Here is a 20,767-nt window from a genome sequence, read left to right as displayed (position 1 = left end):
CCAAAGGTAGCCACTATTCCCAGTCATTCAATATAGTCTTTTATTTTGCCTAGCTTCTTTAGTAGCATTATGTCTATCATTTAGCCATGTTGTATGTAGTAATAGTTAATTTTTTTCATTGCTTTGAAGAATTCCATTGTAACAATGTCACAAGTTTTTTTTTTTTTTTTTGAGACAGAGTCTCGCTCTGTCGCCCAGGCTGGAGTGCAGTGGCGCAATCTCGGCTCACTGCAAGCTCTGCCTCCCGGGTTCACGCCATTCTCCTGCCTCAGCCTCCCAAATAGCTGGGACTACAGGTACCCGCTACCACGCCTGGCTAATGTTTTGTATTTTTTCAGTAGAGACGGGGTTTCAGTGTGTTAGCCAGATGGTCTCGATCTCCAGACCTCGTGATCCGCCTGCCTCGGCCTCCCAAACTACTGGGATTACAGGCATGAGCCACCGCGCCCGGCCCCAAAAATTTTTAAGTTGAGCCAGAGGTGGTGGTTAGTGCCTGTAGTCTTACCGGGAGGCTGAGGTGGGCGAATCTCTTGAGCCCAGGAGGTTGAGGCTGCAGTGAGCTGTGATTGCACCACTGCACTCCAGCCTGAGCCACAGAGCAAGACCCTATCTCTTAATTAATTAATTAAAATTGTTTCCAATTTGTGTCTATTATGAACATTGCAACTCTGAATATTTTTATTACGTGTCTATTGTTGTAATATGTGTTTATTTGTGATATTGAAATAATTTATGATATTTTTGTTAACCATTTCTATTCTTTTTTGAAGTATCTGTTTTGGTTCTTTGCCAGTTTTTTCTTTTGAGATGTTTGTGATTTTTTATGACTTGCAAACGTGTTTTATTAAGGACTTAAGGACTTAAGGTATGTGTATACATATACATATACACACATTTATCTATATATTTTTAAATTTTTTAATTTTTTTGAGTTGAAGTTTCACGCTGTTGCCCAGGCTGGAGTGCAGTGACGCGATTTTGGCTCACTGCCACCTCTGCCTCCCGGGTTCAAGCAATTCTCCTGCCTCAGTCTCCTGTGTAGCAGGGATTATAGGTGCCTGCCACCATGCCCAGCTAATTTTTGTACTTTTAGTAGAGATGGGGTTTCACCATGTTGGCCAGGCTGGTTTTGAACTCCTGACCTCAAGTGATCTGCCCACCTCGGCCTCCCAGAGTGCTGGGATTACAGGCGTGAGCCACTGCTCTCGGCCTCTCTATTTCTTTTTTAAGGTATGATAAGACACAGGGACATTTCACCCTCCCCAAGTGGATAAATGATTGAACCAGCATCGTTTGTTGGGTAATTCATTCTCTACCTCCGTGATTTGTAATGGTTGCCTCCATAATTAAGTTTCCATATATGCATGAATCTATTTCTGAGCTTTCTACTGTGTTATATTGGTTAGTTTTTCTCTCTTGTCACATTACCTCACTAAGTTAGCATAGCTTCATAGTAAGCCTTGTTTTCTAGCATAAAAGACATGCTGTGTTCTTCAAAATTGTTTTTTTCCAAAATGGTCTTGCCTGTGCTTAGCCTTTAATGACATTTTCATATTTATTTTAGTATCAGTTTTTGTTTTCATACACATACAACTTTGAGATATTGATTAGAATGCATTGAATTTGTAGGTTAATTTGGAAAAGTTGCTGTCTTTATGAAGCCATGTCTTCCATTTATTTTAAAATTGCCTATCCTGTCACTTTAATTTTCTTTCACTAAAGCTTATGTTCTAATTGTAGATTAGGTTGGCTCTCTTTCTGAAATGTTAGATTACCACGTATCCTTTGGAATTTTGGTTTGCAGGCTCATCTTGAGTAGGTGTTATTTTTGCACGCATGTGTGCTCTAACAGGCAGCTAGGTCCAATTCCTGGCCAGGAGGTTGTTTCACTGTATGTTTTAACCAGCTTTATTTGATTTTCATTTTTTATCTGTGTTGCAGTGGGGATGTCTCAGGAGATGAATTTATAGCACTTATTTGACCATGTGTCCATTATATATATATTATTTGGTAAATAATGCACATTAGATAAAGAAGGATTTTGGATGGAAGGCTTAATTTTTGGCATCCTAATGTTTGTGTAATAAGTGTGGTCTACTCTTCTTTCTGGACTCATCTTCCTACCGTTCCAGATTCACTTTCTTACGTGTCAGACATAAAGTAGAGTGCTGTACCCCCAGGCACATCTTGTCACTAATAAGCTTTCCAGGGAGGAAACTTTATAGGAAACCTTATAGGCTTACTTCATGGACTGAGTCACCTTCTAATGAGTCTGGTTTTTGTTTTTATTGTTTTGCAAGACCAAGCTTTGGCACAGGGAGGTTAATTGATGGGTTAAAAACATTATGCGCCAGGCGCGGTGGCTCACGCCTGTAATCCTAGCACTTTGGGAGGCCGAGGTGGGTGGATCACGAGGTCAGGAGATCGAGACCATCCTGGCTAACACAGTGAAACCCTGTTTCTATTAAAAAAAAAAAAAAAAAAAAATTGGCCGGCTGTGGTGGCGGGCGCCTGTTGTCCCAGCTACTCAGGAGGCTGAGGCAGGAGAATGGCGTGAACCCGGGAGGCAGAGCTTGCACTGAGCCAAGATTGCACCACTGCACTCCAGCCTGGGCGACAGAGCAAGACTCCGTCTCAAAAAATAACAACAACAACAAAAAAACAAACAATTCTGAACATCCCTGGACTATAGAGTTTTTGCATTTTGAATGATTAATTTTCCAGGGAGGGAGTATTTACTATAATATTTGGGACTTTGGGAACTTGTAAATTGGTTCAAGTAATATTTCTGGAGAAATAGACCTGCTCTAGGGCTTATTGATTTTAGAGATGTATAGTTTGGGGCTGCCCTATATTCCTTTAAAATTTACTTTGTCTCAGTCGTTTTGTGAAGCATAATTTGGCTGTCTTAAATATCCTTCTCATACCCTGTCTTCTGCACACATGGAGTCCAATTATTTCTATTCATTTGTATTTGATGCAGGAATGATGGATAGACTTTGTGTGCGGGAACATTGCCAGAGATTTTACTTTTGTCAATATCCTCGGACATCCAAGTCAGTATGTTGCTTGAAGTCATGGGAGTCTGAGATGACATCCTGGTTTAGGCAATAACATGATCTTCTGCTGATTGATTTTTATGACATTGTTTCTCTTATTTCTGTTTACTATTCTGTAGATAGGGCACCTCTCTTGTTCATCTTGTGGTGGTGGTTTTAGATTTTTCAGAAAACTCTTCTCCCAGATGGAAAGTATATAGAGTAGCCCTTAGGATTTTATAGTTGCTTCTTTCTTTCTCTAGAAACCTTACCACTTATTTATTCTCTTTCAGCTATTTTGTCTTCAGCTCTTTACTTTTTGTATTCCTTACTAGTCATTCTTTGAGTATTCTCATTTCTTTGTCTTTTTCCATACAATTCCCATGTTGTAAATTTCCGTGTTCTGGTTCTCAGGGCACAGGTCATTTTCATACTATGGACTGTCCTGTTCAAAATGTCAGTAAGCACCCCCTTCTAATTTCTCCCAATCTCCAAAGGATGAAGAAACACTGCTCCATACTACTCATTTGATTTTCCCAAAGTGTAAATACTACACTAGGATTTACACTAAAATTCCAGTGGGAATTTTATTTCTGCCATTACACTTTGCTTATAATTCCTCTTTTTCACATTCTGCTGCCAGTGCTCTGAGCCTCTTCTGTGTGCATCTTGCGCCTCTCAGCTTTCTTGGGCTCATCTCTTCTTGTGGTTTCACCCTCCACTTACTCCTTCACGCAGGTGATGTCTTCTTGCACACTAACCAAGTTGCCGAGTGGATGTCAAGCTCTGTTTTTCTGTTTCCTGTTGTAAGTAACCTGTAGAGTACATGACTCTTCAAACTCTGGCCACACTGTCCTATGATTCAGTTGATGTGCATGATCTTCTTAGGTTCTACTGAACTCAAGGCATGTCTTTTCTACTCTCTACCAAATTTCTGATCTTTAAGCAGGAGAATTTTTTTTTTTTTTTTTTTTTTTTTCTGAGACAGAGTCTTGCTCTGTTGCTCAGGCTGGAGTGCAGTGGTGTGATCTCAGCTCTCTGCAACCTCCGCCTCCGGGGTTCAAGTGATTCTCATGCCTCAGCCTCCCAAGTAGCTGAGTTTACAGGCATGTGCTACCAGGTCCAGCTAATTTTTGTGTTTTTAGTAGAGATGGGGTTTCACCATGTTGGCCAGGCTGGTCTCGAATGCCTGACCTCAGATGATCCACCTACCTTGGTCCCCCAAAGTGCTGGGATTACAAGCGTAAACCACCACGCCTGGTGGAGCAGGAGAGTTTTAAGTATCTACTGTAATGGATAGCGGAGATCAGGCATATCAAGAGACTGTTAAACCCAACCAATCTCATCTTAAGAATCAATACTATTAAAAAGTGTGTATGTATACATGTTTTCTGATCCCAAAACTTTTGTTGTATTTCCTTCTAAACCTTAATTTTTTTGGTGTAGATATATTTATATTATTAATGCCATGCTGCATGTATAAGTTTGTTTTCAGCTTTTAAAAAATTCATTTAAATTTTTTTGGTGTAGATATATTTATATTATTAATGCCATGCTGCATGTATAAGTTTGTTTTCAGCTTTTAAAAAAATTCATCATTGTAACATAAAAATTACCCCTTGTAGCCAGGTGTTGTAGCTAAGGCCTGTAATCCCAGCATTTTGGGAGGCCGAGGTGGGTGGATCACTTGAGGTCAGGAGTTCGAGACAAGCCTGGGCAACATAGCGAAACATCTCTACTAAAAAATACAAAAAAAATTGGCTGGATGTGATAGCATGTGCCTGTAGTTCCAGCTACTCGGGAGGCTGAGGTGGGAGGATGGTTTGAGCCTGGGAAGTCGAGGCTGCAGTGAGCTATGATGGCACCATTGCATTCCAGCCTGGGCAACAGAGCAAAACTGTCTCAAAAAAAAAAAAAAAAAAAAGTTACCCCTTGTCAACAAATACTCCTCTAAAACAGTTATTCTCAATGGGAACGAGGTGCAAAAAAATAAGTCTCCCTCTCTTTCTGAGAGTCACATCTAGATTGGACCCTGCTATTGTTAGGAGGATGTTCCTCAGATATGTTGGGGTTCGTGACCATTGTTCTGAAATAACATCTTTAGTGTTAGCTAAAGGGTGATATAAATCATCTAGCCATTCCTTGGGATTGAACATCTTGTCATCATCTTGAGTTTGTAATGTCTCATTATTATAAAGCTAGAATAAACATGCTTATTCATCAGTCTTTGTTCATAATTTTTATCATGTCCACAGGCTACATTTTTAGAAATGCAATTACTAGGTCAACAGATTTGAGTATTTTTCAGATTCTTGAATCATCTTGCCATGTTACTTTTCTAAACGTTGGTACTGAATTACACTCCCACCATCAATGAACAAATATGCCTGTCGTGCTAAACTCTAGGCAGCACTGAATATTGCTGTTTTAAAAAAAATCTTTGCCAATTTGATAAGCCCAAATAGTACCTCATTACTGCTTCAATTTGCATTTCTTTGATTACTAGTAAGTCAGTACCATATTTTAGGAGACCATTTTATCTTGTTTTGACACAGCCTCAACTAGAGTATGTCTTGAATTGCAACTGTCAAGATAAATCATTGAAATTAAAAGCTGTAGTCCTGGGTTAAAATAACCTCATCCAGTCTATGTAGCACTGAAAGCTGCCTAATTAGAAGCAACAGAACTCTAACTCATGACTATATATTTTTAAACTTTTTATTGTGGATTTTTATAATGCTCAAGAGGAGAGAGAATAATATAACCAATTCCTTGTAACCATCATCTTAGCTTTGACAACCATCAGCATTCTACAGTTCTGATTTTGTCTGTCTTTCCAGTTTTGGCAGTAGGGAAGGCATTGGAATATTTAAAATCTAATAACAGACATTATATCATTTTATCCATGAATACTTCTGTATACAACATTTAAAGACTTGTTAGGGCCAGGCGTGGTGGCTCACACCTGTAGTCCCAGCACTCTGGGAGGCCGAGGCAGGCAGATCGCTTGAGCTCAGGTATTTGAGACCAGCCTGGGCAACATAGCAAAACCTCATCCTTACAAAAAAATTACAAAAATTAGCCAGGTGCAGTGGCACACACCTGTAGTCCCAGCTGCTTGAGGGGCTGAGGCAGGAGGATCACTTGAGCCAGGGAGGTGAAGGCTGCAGTGAGCCAAGATCGTGCCACTGTACTCCAGCCTGGACAACAGAATGAGACCCTGTCTCAAAAATAAAATAAAATAAGGACTTTTTAGGCCAGGCACAGTGGCTTATGCCTGTAATCCCAACACTTTGGGAGGCCAAGGTGGGCGGATCACTTGAGGCCAGGAGTTTGAGACCAGCCTGGCAATATAGCGACACCCCATCTCTACAAAAAAATTAAAAATAAAAAAATAAGCTGGACATGGTGGTGTGCACCTGTAGTCCCAGCTACTCAGGAGGCTGAGGTAGGAGAATCTTTTGAGGAGCCCAGGAGTTTGAATTCCAGGTACAGTGAGCTATGATTGTGCCACTGCTCTCCAGCCTGTGTGACAGAGCGTGAACCTCTCAACAAAAAACAAACGAAAAGACTTTTAAAATTTGAATGCCTCCTCCCAGTACTTTTTATATATAATATATAAAATATATAACATATGTAATTTATATATAATACATATATACATGATTTTTAATAAGCTTTTTAATTGGAGTATACCATGCACACAGAAAAGGGCACAGATCTTACATGAACTGCTGGATGAATTATTGCAAAATGAACACAGCCAGCAAATAGCTCAAGAAATAGAATGTTAATAGCACCTTCAGAGTTCTCTCCTGGCCATCAGCCCCTCCCCTCTCTAAAAATAATTGCTATTTTGATTGTTAACAGCGTAAGGTAGATTTGCCTGGTTTTGAACGTTGTGGAATCCTAACAATTTAAATTCTTTTGTGAATATATGTGTTTTTTCTTTATGTATGTTTGTTAGATTCATCCATGATGTGTGCAGCTGTAATTCATCCATTTTCATTGCTGTATGTCAATATATGAGTATGCCACGATTTATTCCTTCCACTATTGAAGGATATTCACATTGCATCCTGGTTGGGGCTATGATGAATAATTGCACTAATAACCTTTCTGTACATGTTTTTTGATATACACGTGGACTAACTGGTGTTCACTGTGTATTTGGGAGTGGAATTGCTGCCTCATTGGATGTTGTGCATTCAGTCATCATTAGTAGATAGTGCCAGACAATCGCAAGGCCATATAAGAACATTCAAGGCTTTGGTCAGTGTTTCTTTTGCATTGTCTTTTTCTTATTGGTTTGTAGGATTTTTAAATGTATTCTAGATAGGAGTAAATGTCCCTTTCTGCTCTATGTCTTCTCTCTCCATTGCCTCATGACTTTTGATAAGAAGTAGCCAATTTCAATGTAGTCAGTTTATCAGGTGTCTTTATCTGGTGAGTGCATTTTATCCTGTTTAAGAAAGTCATGGCCGGGCGCGGCGGCTCACGCCTGTAATCCCAGCTCTTTGGGAGGCTGAGGCGGGTGGATCATGAGGTCAGGAGATCAAGACCATCCTGGCTAACACAGTGAAACCATGTCTCTACTAAAAATACAAAAAATTAGCCGGGCCTGGTGGCAGACGCCTGTAGTCCCAGCTACTCGGGAGGCTGAGGCAGGAGAATCGCTTGAACCCGGGAGGCAGAGGTTGCAGTGAGCCGAGATTGCGGCACTGCTCCAGCCTGGGCGACAGAGAGAGACTCTGTCTCAAAAAAAAAAAAAAAAAAAAAAAAAGGAAAGTCATGAAGAGAGTGTCTTATGTAATTTCCTAGACATTGTGTTGTTTTTCCTTCCTTTCGCATTTTGAAGTCTATAATTTTTTTAAAGTCATTAAAGTGGGGATTTTTTTTCCCACTGTAATGGGTATCCATTTGATTCAATGCTGTTTATTTTTTTAAAAAACAATCCTTTCCTGCCCTGTTCTACAGTGTCAGTTTTGTCATAAATTAAGTATCCTTACATGTTTGGGTCTGTTTTTATTTGTTTTTATTTATTTATATTTATTGATTGATTGAGACGGAGTCTCACTCTGTCGCCCAGGCTAGAGTGCAGTAGCGCGATCTCAGTTCACTGCAACCTCCACCTCCTGAGTTCAAGCGATTCTCCTGCCTCAGCCTCCCAAGTAGCTGGGATTACAGGTGCCCACCACCACGCCCAGCTCATTTTTGTATTTTTAGTAGAGACGGGGTTTCACCATCTTGGCCAGGCTGGTCTCAAACTCCTGACCTCGTGATCCACCCACCTCGGCCTCCCAAAGTGTTGGGATTATAGGTGTGAGCCCCAGACCCCCACCTACTGTTGATTTTTTATAAATACTCCACTATACTGAAGAAATTTCCTTTTATTCCAAGCTTTATGTGACTGTCTGTTATCAATGGCTATTGGGTTTTTATCATATCACTTTTTTGCATCTATTGAGATTATATGATTTCCTTTATTCTGCTAATATGGTGAATTGCATTGATTTTCAAATAACAAACCAAATTCTATTCATGCAATAAACTCATCTTGGTTACTATGTATTATCTTTTTTTGTGCATCTTGGGATTCTTTTGTATACTATTATTTAAAAGATGTTTCCATTTCTGTTCATGAGAGATGCTGAACTGTCGTTTTCTTTCTTTTAATGACTTTAAGTTTTAATGTCAGTATTATGGTGACCTCATAAAATGAGTAAGGAGAATAGGCCCTCTTTTTCTGTTCTCTGGAAGAGCTTAATATTTCAAATCAAATACCATAAATAATTATAGGACCATTTAGATTTTCTGTTTATCAATTTTATTAAGTTGTGTTTTCTTTAGGACTTTGTACATTTCATTTAAATTTTCAAAATGACTTTGTGTAACTGCCCATAATATTCAAATGCCAAATATCAAATATCAAATGCCAATTTGATAAGCCCAAATAGTACCTCATTCCTAATAATAGTATGCATATTTTTATTTCTTATTCTTTTTTTTTCTTTTTTTCTTTTAAGGTGGAGTCTGGCTCTGCTGCCCAGGCTGGAGTGCAGTGTTGTGATCTTGGCTCACTGCCACCTCCGCCTCCCAGGTTCAAGCGGTTCTCCTGCCTCAGCCTCCTGAGTAGCTGGGACTACAGGCGTGCAACACCATGCCTGGCTAATTTTTGAATTTTTAGTAAAGACGAGGTTTCACAGTGTTGGTCAGGCTGGTCTCGAACTCCTGACCTTAGGTGATCTGCCCACCTCGGCCTCCCAAACTGCTGGGATTACAGGCGTGAGCACTGTGGCTGGCCTGTTTCTTATTCTTTCCATTACTTTGTAACTCTTGTTAAATTTTTCTACAAGTAATTTTTGGAATACTTGCCATCCTTATTTTATGGCATTTCTTCTATTAATTTCTGTTCTTTTATTTCCTTTTTTCTTATATTTATATTATTGTTTACTTTTTAACATCTTGTACATAGTAAATTATAGATGTTCATCCTTTCCATTTTAAAATTAAGAAATAATTTGCTTTGCATAAAAATGACTTTTTAAAGTATATAATTTAGTGGCTTTTAGTTTATTTACAAAACAGTGTGACCATGTGGATTATTTAATTTCAGAACTTCCAATAGTGTCTGTCTTCTTACAGTTAGTATAATGTTTTCCAAGTTAGCGCATGTTATAGCATGAATCAGAACTTCATCTTTTTTTTTGAGACGGAGTCTCGCTCTGTTCCCCAGGCTAGAGTGCAGTGGCATGATCTTGGCTCACTGCAACTTCTGTCTCCTGGGTTCAACTGGTTCTCCTGCCTCAGCCTCCTGAGTAGCTGGGACTACGGGCACCCTCCACCACACTGAGCTAATTTCTGTATTTTTAGTAGAGATGGAGTTTCACCATATTGGCCAGGCTGGTCTCAAACTCCCGACCTTGTGATCCACCCGCCTTGGCCTCCCAAAGTGCTGGGATTACAGGCGTGAGCCACTGCGCCCAGCCTAGAACTTCATCTTTTTTGCTGAATACTGTTCTCTTGGATGGATATGTACTATATTTTCTTTGTCCGTTCTTCAGCTGATGGACGTTGGCATTGTTTCCAGCTTTTGGCTGTTATGAGTAATACTGCTGGGAATATTCATGCACAGGTTTTAGTGTGAATATATGTTTCAGTTCACACTTGTGAGTAAAGTTGCTGGGTCATATAGTAATTCTATATTTAACTTTTTCAGGAGCTGCCAACTTGAAGCACAAAAAGTTTTAACTTTGAAAAAGTCCATTGTATCTTTTTTTCCTCCTTCTGTTGCTTATGTTTTTGGTGTCACATCTAATTGCCTAATGCAAGGTGACAGAGATTTACCATATGTTTTCTTCCAAGAGTTTTATTGTTTTAGCTCTTTGAGCAGTTTTGAGTTAATTTTTGTGGACAATGTGAGATGGTCATTTGCCTGTGAATAACTAGTTGTCTCAGTACCATGTGTTGAAAAGACTATTTTTTTCCCCATTGAATTGTCTTTGTACCCTTGTCAAAATCAATTGGCCGTTAAGTGTATGGGTTTTATTTGTGGACTGTCCAGTTCTGTTCCATTGATGTTCACTTTTATCCTTACGGTGGTACCACATAATCTTGATTAACATAGCTTTGAGTACGTTTTGAAATCACAGTGTTTGAATCTTCTAACTTTGTTCTTTTTCAAATTATTTTGGGTCTTTGGGTTCCTATGCATTTCCATATGCATTTTGGGATCAGCTTTTAAAGCCTGCAAAACAGGCAGCTGGAACTTTAACAGGGATTTAAAATTTTTTATTGAGGTAGCATTCAAGTAACATAAAATGAACTGTTTTAACATGAACAACTAAGTGGCATTTCATACATTTACAGTCTTGTGTAATCATCACCTTTATCTAGTTCCTAAACATTTTTATTACTCCAACATAAAATCCTGTACCTATTAAGCAGTTACTCCCCATACCTCATAACCAGTCCCTTATAACCACCAATCTGTTTTCTGTTACTATGGATATAGCTGTTCTGGAAATTTCATATAAATGGATTTGTGTAGTATGTGACTTGCTTTCATTCCTGGGATAAATCCCACTTGGTAATAATGTAAAATATTTTAATATGATGTTGTATTTGGTTTGGTAGTATTCTGCTGAGAATTTCTACATCATGAAGGATTGGATTATAGTTTTCTTTTCTGGTGATGTCTTTTTCTGGTTTGTTATGAAGATAATGCTGGCCTCGGAGAAGGAGGTGTGAAGTGTTTCCTCTTCTATTTTTTTTGAAAGAGTTTGAGAATATTCTTCTTGAAATGTTTGGCAATGAAGCCATCTGCTCTTAAGCTTTTATTTGTTGGGAGTTTTTTGATTGTTCAATCTCTTGACTTGTAGGTCTGTTCCGATTGTCCATTTCTCCTTGAGTCATTTTTGGTAATTTACGTATTTCTAAGAATTTGTCCATTTAATTTAGGTTATCCACTTTTTTTGGTATATAGTTGTTCATAGCATTTTCTTATAATTCCTTTTATTTGTGTGGGGTTAGTAGTAGTATCTCCACTTTCATTTCTGATTTTAGTTATCTGTGTCTTTTTCTTAGTCTAGCTAAAGGTCCATTTAGTTGATCTTTTCATAGAACATACCTTTGGTTTCTTTGTTCTCCCCAGTTTTTCTGTTCTCTATTTCTTTTACCTCTGTTCTAGTCTTTGTTTCTCTTTCCTAACCCTGTTGGTTTAATTTACTCTTGTTTTGCTAGGTCTTGGAGGAGAGTTAAGTTAATCATGTTGTTCATGTGTTCTGTGCTTTTACTCCTTTGTCTTTAATTGTTACTGAGAAAGTTCTTTTGTCTTATATTATTGGTTACCCAGAGAGATGTGTACAAATGTTCTATTGTGACTCTGGCTATGTTCATTTCTCATTTTAGTTATGTCAATTGTTACTTCATATGGATGCTATATTGTTAGGTACTAGTCTATTCTTATACTAGTTAAGAATTGTTATATATTTTTGGTGAATTGGCCTTTTTATAATGCCCTTCTCACCTTCTCATCTTAAAGTCTGTCTAATACTAGTAAAGCAACACTAGTATTTTTTTATGGTCAGTGTTTGCATAGTACAACTTTTTTCTTTTTGTTTTTATTTTCAGCCTTTTTTGTATCTTTATATTTAAGTTATATCTTCATAAGACATTACCATTTTTCTGTCATGCAGTCAGTATTCATGATTTACCCACAAATTTTCTCTCTATTCTTTCGTATGTCTCTGCTTCCATCTGAAGGACTTTTTAATAACATGTAATTGGGTTTGTTTTCTTAAACCTTTGGAAAATCTTTATCTTTTTGAGTGTTTATCTGTTTGCATGAAGTACAATAATAGACATTTGAATTTAAATTTAGCATGTAATTATTTGCATTATTTTCCTTTCCCCTTTTTAGCTATCTTTTTCTCTATTTTCTTTTGTTTTTAATTAAGGAATTTTATTATAAGTTTTTCATTCTGTTGGTTTTTAATATTTATTTTTCTATTATTGTTCTTTTAGTTGTTGCCCTAGTGATTGAAGCGGGCAACCTTGACTTATTAAAGTCAATGTAAATTAACGTTTACATCATTTTATAAGCAATAGTACTTAGAATACTTAACTCCATTAACTCCCTCCCAACTTCTATGCTGTTTTTGTTGTACATTTTACTTTTGCATATTTTTTGAACTCCACATGACCTTACTATTCTTTTTTTTTTTTGAGACGGAGTCTTGCTCTGTTGCCTAGGCTGGAGTGCAGCCGCCCAGTCTCAGCTCACTGCAGCCTCTGCCTCCTGAGTTCAAGTGATTCTCCTGCCTGAGCCTCCTGAGTAGCTGGGATTACAGGTGCGTGCCACCACGCCTGGCTATTTTTTTTGTATTTTTAGTAGAAACTGTGTTTCACCACGTTGGCCAGGCTGGTCTTGAACTCTTGACCTTGGGTGATCCACTCACCTCAGCCTCCCAGAGTGCTGGAGTTATAGGCATGAGCCACTGTGCCCAGCTAAGACCTTACCATTCTTGTTTCATACCGTCAGTATTCATGATTTCACCACAAATTTTCTCTTTAATCTTTACTATGTCTCTTCTTCCAGCTGAAGGACTTTTTAAAAAACAAACAAGCTGGATGTGATGGCTCACACCTGTAATCCCAGCACTTTGGGAGTTCAAGGTAGGAGGATCACTTGAGTCCAGGAGTTCAAGACCAGCCTGGGCAACATAATGAGACCCTGTCTCTACAAAAAGTAAAAAAAATTAACCGAGTGTGATGATGCACCAGTGCACTCCAGCCTGAGTGACAGAGTGAAACCCTGTCTCAAAAAACAAAAAATTAAAAAAAAATTAAAAACAAAATATAAACACAATACCATTATCACTACTAATACAATTAACAATGCATTTTAATGCATTTCCTGAAAATTCAAATGTGTCTAATTTTCTCTGATAGTTTCCAAAAGAATGTGTTTTTATAACTTTTTTTCTCAGAGTAATATCCAAACAAGATTCTCACACTGTACTTTGTTTATACTTCTTGTAATGTGATTGCTCCAATCCTGTTTCCCCTTCTTGTGTGCTACTTATTTGTGGAAGAAGGTGGGTCGTTTGTCATTAGAATTTGCAACATCCCGAATTTGGCTGATTGAGTCCTTTTGGTATCTTTTAATATAGTCTGTGTTTCTTTGTAATTCCTGTAAAATGGTAGTTACAACTAAAGGCTCGATTAATGATATATTCAGTTTTTGGCAAGAATACTTAATAATTGTTGCTGTACTGTTTCCTAATGCATCAATCAAGTGGTACACAACATCTAGTTGTTAAGATTGATTAGTGGATTTTCTACATAGATAATCATGCTATCTCTAAACAAAGACAGTTTTATTTCTTTCTTCCAAATCTGTTTTCCTTGTATTCCCCTGCCTTGTCTTACTGCATTGATTAGGACTTCCAGTACCATGTTGAAAAGCAGTGGTGAGAGAAGACATCCTTGCTTTGTTCCTGATATTAGTGGGAAAGCTTCCAGGTTCTTGCCATTAAGTATGATGTTAGCTGTAGGTTTTTTGTAGATATCCTTATTAAGTTGAGAAAATTTTCCTAGTTTGCTGAGAGTTTTTATTATGAGTGGGTGGTGAATGGTGTCATATGCTTTTTGGCATCTATTGATATAATCACGTGATTTTCCTTCTTTATCTTGTTGATGTGATGGATTACATTAACTGATTTTCAAATGTTCAATCAGCCTTACCTACAGATGGGTTGCAGACAAACAACTCATTTTGTCTGCTTACATACAAATGGCAAATGGTTTTTCTGGGAGTATTTTAGTGGAGAACTGTGAGAGGCTCTATTGCATACTGCTGGTCTTTTGTTTGATAACCAAGATGTCTTTAGTTAGACTCTTTGGGACATTTGTCACATTAGGACCCCCTTCCCCTATGCTCTTGGGATATTCTGAACTTATCATTATGCTGCTTATCAGATTAACATTTCTGCATGTCTTTTTCTCCCCCATTACAAAAGTTTTACTCATTTACTGTAGAAATTTGGGGCAATACAGGAAAACATAAACCCAAAGGGGATAAATAAAAACATTTTATGAAATTTTTAAAAGCAGGCAGAGATAAAGAGAGATTACTTTCAAAAGAGCAACAATAGGCCAGTGCTTGATTGCAGAACAGAAATGAGAGCACAAACCATGGAGCCTCAAAGGGCTGAAATTTGCCAAGAGCTGCCAATCTAGAAGTCCATTCCCAGTGAAAATATTTTTCAAGAGTGAAGGAGAAAAAAAAAGTTTTGAAGAAGACAAAATGCCTACTTAGTAAAGGAAATAGGTTAAAAATCAATAAGCTAAATGCATATATTAAGAAGTTAATTGGTACCAACAATGTTTTTTTTTTTAAAAAAGAAAAGAGCAGTAAATTAAACATAGAGTAAGTACTTGGAAGGAAATAAAAAGAGCAGAAATTAAGGAAATAAAAAACATCCATAAAATAGGATTACAAAAAAGCAAAAGTTGGTTATTCAAAAAATCTTACAAAACTGATGATTACCTGGCAAGTTTAATCAATAAAATGAGAGATGATACAAATAAGTAATGTTAGAAATGAAAATGAAACATCACTATAGATCCTATAGACATTAAAAAGATAGGAGGATATTTTGAATTACTTTATGCCAATTAATTTGGGAATTTAGATGAAATATACAAATTCCTAGAAAATGAAGCTTAAGAAAATTAATACTAGAAGAAATGATCTACATGGACTTATAATTGTTAAATAAATTGCTTTTTAAAATTTGAAACCTCAAACAAAGGAAACTCCAGGCCCAGATGATTTCATCGTTGAATTATACCAGTTCCTGATGATACCAGTCATCAGGAGAACTAACACCAACCCTACACAACTATTCCAGAGAGGAATAGTAGCACTTTCCATCTCATTTTATTAGTTCAGAATAATTTTTTTTTTTTTTTTGAGATGGAGTTTCGCTCTTGTTGCCCAGGCTGGGGTGCGATGGCGTGATCTCAGCTCACCGCAACCTCTGCCTCCTGGGCTCAAGTGATTCTCGTGCCTCAGCCTCCCAAGTAGCTGGGTCTACAGGCATGCGCCATTACGCCCAGCTAATTTTGTATTTTTAGTAGAGATGGGGTTTCTCCATGTTGGTGAGGCTGGTCTCGAACTCCCAACCTCAGGTGATCCACCTGCCTCAGCCTCCCAAAGTGCTGGGATTACAGGCATAAGCCACTGCGTCCAGCCAGTTCAGAATAATCTTTATACCAAATTCTAAGAAGAATAAGACAAAAGCGATTTTTACTCATAAGCATAGAAGCAACAATTTTAAAGAAAAGATCAACAAACTAAATACAGCAGTCTATAAAACCATGAAAAACTGGCTTTATTCTAAGAATGCAAGTTTTGTTTAATGTGTAAAAATCAACCTATTTATGATGTCATAATAAGAAAGATGGTAGGATAAGCTTAATAGATGCATAAAAAGAATTTGACAGAAATCAATATTTATTTATGATTAAAATCTTATAGCCAATTAGAATTAGAAGGAAACTTCCTAATCCGATAAAGATATTTACCCATAAAACTCATACTTCTTGAGTAAATGTTTAAAATCTTACTGTGCAGAATAAGACAAGCATACCCACTATATTTATCACCACTTCCATTTAACATGGAATCAAAGTCCTGGCTAGTGCTAAATGACAAGAAAAAGGGAAAAAAGTTATGATTGGAAAGGAAGATGTCATTTTTAGTAAATAAATGTGTACATAAACAATCCTTTCCAAAATTTGTAATTATTCGCTTTAATAAATGTATTTTACAAGACTGCTATATGGATACACAGTCAGCTTACAAAAATCAGTTATATTTCTGTATACCAGCTATTAAAATATCAGTTAAATATTAGTTAAAAGAGGAAAAATAGAAAAGATACTACCATAACAAAGCATCAAAAGTATATTACCTTGGAATAAATCTATGGAAAGAAGTTTTTGACCTTTGTGTTGAAAACTATAAAATATTATCGAGAGAAATTTTGAAGGATCTAAATAAAGGTAATTATTTTGGCAGATTCAGGGTGGTAAAAGTATCATTTCTCCATACACTGATTATATTTAATTACGGTAGCCACTAGCTACATGTGGCCATTGAGTACTTGAAACGTGGCTACCCTGAATTGAGCCATGCTGTGCATTGGAATTCAAAGACTACACTTGATCTTAGCCAAAAGGCTAGAAGCAATGGAATTCAAAGATTTAGTCTGGTAAAAAGAATGTCAGGTATCCCAATATTTAAATATTGATTGCTTCTTGAGTTGATAATTTTGGGGATATGTTAAGTTAAAATACATTTAAAAAAATAATTTCACCTGTGAACTTATATGTCTATTGAACAACACTGGCTTATAGATTCAATGCCATATCAGGCAGAATCATAAAGGGTTGTTTATGTTTGTGGAAATTAATAAGCTGATTCTAAAATGTACATGGATATGCAAAGGGCCAAGAATAGCCAACATACTCTTTCAGAAGGACGACATAAGAGAACGTGCTCCACTGTAGGGCTTTTCAACGTTGGCACCATCGACATTTTAGACTGCATAGTTCTTTTTAGGAAAAGGGTTGGGGAGACTGTCCCATGCATTGTAGGATATTCAGCAGCAGCCCTGGCCTTTACCCACTAGATGTCAGTAGCAGCCCCCATTTGTGAAAACCAAAAGATTTTCTCAAGATGTTGCTAATTGTCCCATGCGGTGCAGAATCGCTCCTGGTTGAGAACCATCTGTACTGGATATCAAGTCTTAGTATAAAGCAACAGTAATTAAAAGTGTGATATTGAGACAAAGAGAAATGATTAGATCACTGGAACAGAATAGAAAAAACCAGAAGCAGACCCTCACATGCATAGACAATGATTCTATCATATTTACTACAGTGGACTATCCACATGTTAAATAAGTTTAACCTCTCAACACCACACGCAAAAGTCAGTTTTGGTGGATTTTTGTCACAAATGTGAGTGGCAATATGATAAAACTTCTAGAAAAAAATGTAAGAGCTTATCTTCATGCTCTTGATAGCATGGAATGATCCTTTAAAGAGACACAAGAAACACTAATATGAAAGCAACGCTAGTAAGGAAAGAAAGTGGAAATGTATGAAAGTTAGGAATTCTTATTGATCAGAAGACATTGTGAAAAAAAGGAAGCCATAAAGTGGATGAAATTATTTCTAATACATTTATAACAGAGCTTTTCTTTCCAGCAAATGCAAATAATTTATTGAAAATCAGTTGGAAAAAAGACAAATATTCCAACAGAGAAATATTCAAGAAATTTGAACCAGTACTTCACAAAAACAGAGATACAGATAGCCAGAAAACATATGAACTTAGCTTGCTTACATTCATAGTCAGATGCAAAGCCAAAACAATGCAAAAGTGGTGAAAACTAGCAACACTAAGTGTTGTTGAAGATAACAACCAACCAAAACTCTGATACAACGTGGGTGAAAGTGTGGCAAAATGACTTTGGCAATCAGATTGCCAATATCTGCTAAGATCGAATGTATACATATCCGCCATGACCCAGCATTTCCATATTTAGGTAGATCCTAGAAAATGTGTGTTCTTGTGCATCAAGAAACAAGTACAGCTGGGCACGGTTGTTCATGCCTGTAATCCTAGCATTTTGGGAGGCCAAGGCAAGAGGATTGCTTGAGCCCAAGAGTTTGAGACCAGCCTGGGCAACAAAATGAGCCTGTCTCTACAGAAAAAAAAAAAAAAAAAAGCTAGGAGGGGCAGCATGTGCCTGTAGTCCCAGCTACTCAAGAGGCTGAGACGGGAGGATCCCTTGAGACTGGGAGGTTGAGGCTGTAGTGAGCCGTGCTTATGCCACTGCACTCCAGCCTGAGTGATGGAGCGAGACCCTATCTCAAGCCAGACAAAAAAAAAAACAAGGAGGTGGGGGAGAGGGAGAGAGAGATGAGTACAGTAGCACTCATGGCAGCAGTATTTTCTAAGAAACCCAAAGTAGGGGGTTAAAATCATTCACTAGTAGTATATTCATACAATGTGGCCATAAAGATGTATCTATGGTTACACATAAGTACCATGCACTCTACTGGGCCACTGGAGCTCCAGTTACATCAACAGCATGAATGAATCTCGCAAACATCGAATTCAGTGAAAGAAGCCAGACAAAAGAATACATGTCACAGTAGCATTTTATAAAATTTCCTTAAACAGGCAAAACTAAACTCTGGCGTTCAAAGAGATAACCACATTGTTTTATAATAGCTAAAACCTGGACATGATCCAAATGTTTAGGGAATGGTTGAATGACTTGTTGTATATTAATGCAACCCAATACTAGATAATGAAAATGAACAAACCTAAACATGGAGCAACATGGGCGAATTTTATAAACACAGTGTTGAGTGATAGACGCTGGACACAAAATAATGTATGATTCCACTGACATAAATTCCAAACACAGGCAAAAACTAGACTATCATGTTAAAGTCAGGATATTAGATATTAGTCAGGTGAAGGGAGTGGATGTTCACTGGGAGGAGCAGAAGGGTGTCTGGGTGATGGGCATTTTGTGATAATCCCTGGAGTTATACATTCGTGTTTTGTGTACATTTCTCTTTGTGTGTTTCATCTCACAGTTTTAGAAGATTTAGCAAAGTGAGAGAGAGCCTATACTGGTTCCTACTGTTGCATGACAGGTGAGCCCCAAAACCAGGGCTTAGCTTGGGAGGGTTTTTGGCTTTGTCCAGGAAAGAATTGAAGGGCAAGCCAGTGGTGTTAGACGGGAATCTTTTATTGAAGGGTACAGCTCCTTGCAGAGCAGGGCTAACTCATAGGCAGCGCACCCAGAATGGGCATTGTATGGGCTCCTGGCAACTGTATTTATGCACATATAAATATACTTCAATTACATGCAAATTAAGGGGCAGGCCAATGCAAATAAAGGGATGTGTTATTTAGAACTTTCTAGCAAAGGGGCAGTAACTTCTGGGTTGTTGCATGGCATTTGTAAACTGTCATGGCCCTGATGGGAGTGTCTTATGCTAATGAACAAGAAGGCTATCTTACCTTAGTGGCCATCTGCTGGTTCCTGCTGGTTTCTTCACTTCATCCTGTCTGGACCTGTTTTGGTCAGCAGGGTTGTGACCAGAAAACAAGTCCTGCCAGTCTCCCACCTCACTACTGCTTGGGTTCACACCCCAGCTTTGCTGCTCTCCAGCTGTGTAACTTCAGGCAATTTACTTAACAGCTGTCAGCCTCACCTTCATATCTGTAAAGTGAAGATAATAATCCAATCTATTTTGTGGATTTGTTGTAAAGATTAGACAAATATTGGAATCTTTGCCAAGCTACAAAGCACTTTATAACAACAGCTGGCACATAGTAAGGGCTGAGTAATTGCAAACTCCTGCTATTATTTTTATGGTTACTGTTGCCAGTTTATTTGTTCAGGTGAATTGTAAACTCTGGTTGGAATTACATTATATTTATAAATCCATCATGGCTCTCCATGTAGATAGGTTTTTGTTTAGGTCTTTTAGAAAAGTTTATTTTACTCACTGCCCTGCATGCTAGTTCATAATTTAATCATTAGGAATATATATATATATAAATTTTTTTTTTTTTTTTTTGAGACAGAGTCTTGCTCTGTCACCCAGGCTGGGGTGCGTTGGTGCGATCATGGCTCACTGCAGCCTCCACCTCCCAAGCTCAGGCAATCCTCCTGCTTCAGCCATGCCCGGCTGTTGTATATTTTGTAGTGATGGGGTCTCTTTATGTTGCCCAGGCTGGTCTCGAATTCCTGGCCTCAAGTAATCCTCCCACCTTGGCCTTCCAATGTGCTGGGATTACAAGCATGAGCCAGTGCACCCAACTGAATCACTAGGCATTGCATAATTATAGGTAGAATATGCTTTCTCCTGAATTTTGTAATTGCTGATTGCTGGCATATAGTAGCTAATACTTGGTATGATACACTGCTGCCAAGCTTGGTTGTAGATTCCACGTGCTAAATGCTACATTCAGGTAGAAACTAAGAACAGAGAGGTAATGATACCTAGTACATGGGTCGGGATTAATTCTGGCTCCAGTGTCCACATTTAACTCACTACTGTATCCTTGGAAAGCTGTTGGTTTTTATTTTTTATTTTTTGGTAACTGGCCTAATCTCATTTTTAGT

The 20,767-nt window shown here is 37.8% G+C and overlaps 1 protein-coding gene across 7 annotated transcripts in view; it reads left to right on the top strand.

Annotated features, from left to right (window-relative positions):
* LOC129040477 (S-adenosyl-L-methionine-dependent tRNA 4-demethylwyosine synthase TYW1) overlaps positions 1-20,767 on the top strand; it is a 268,106-nt gene that overhangs the window by 188,847 nt on the left and 58,492 nt on the right. The window contains exon 14 of one of the 7 annotated variants that reach the window (XR_010127062.1): positions 9,065-19,286. The exons of 5 other annotated variants lie outside the window; for them this stretch is intronic. Coding sequence is in view for 1 of the 2 variants with exons in the window: in XM_063668313.1 (XP_063524383.1) it covers positions 9,065-9,217 (153 nt within the window). In the remaining variant the exon portion in view is untranslated. Of the gene's footprint in view, positions 1-9,064; positions 19,287-20,767 lie in introns of those variants that run through there. One more of the 7 variants, XM_063668313.1, reaches the window with a different exon arrangement.

The sequence above is a fragment of the Pongo pygmaeus genome, chromosome 6 (assembly GCF_028885625.2).
Source record: "Pongo pygmaeus isolate AG05252 chromosome 6, NHGRI_mPonPyg2-v2.0_pri, whole genome shotgun sequence".
NCBI classification, from domain to species: Eukaryota; Metazoa; Chordata; class Mammalia; order Primates; family Hominidae; genus Pongo; species Pongo pygmaeus.
This window is presented reverse-complemented; position numbering and strand designations above follow the sequence as displayed.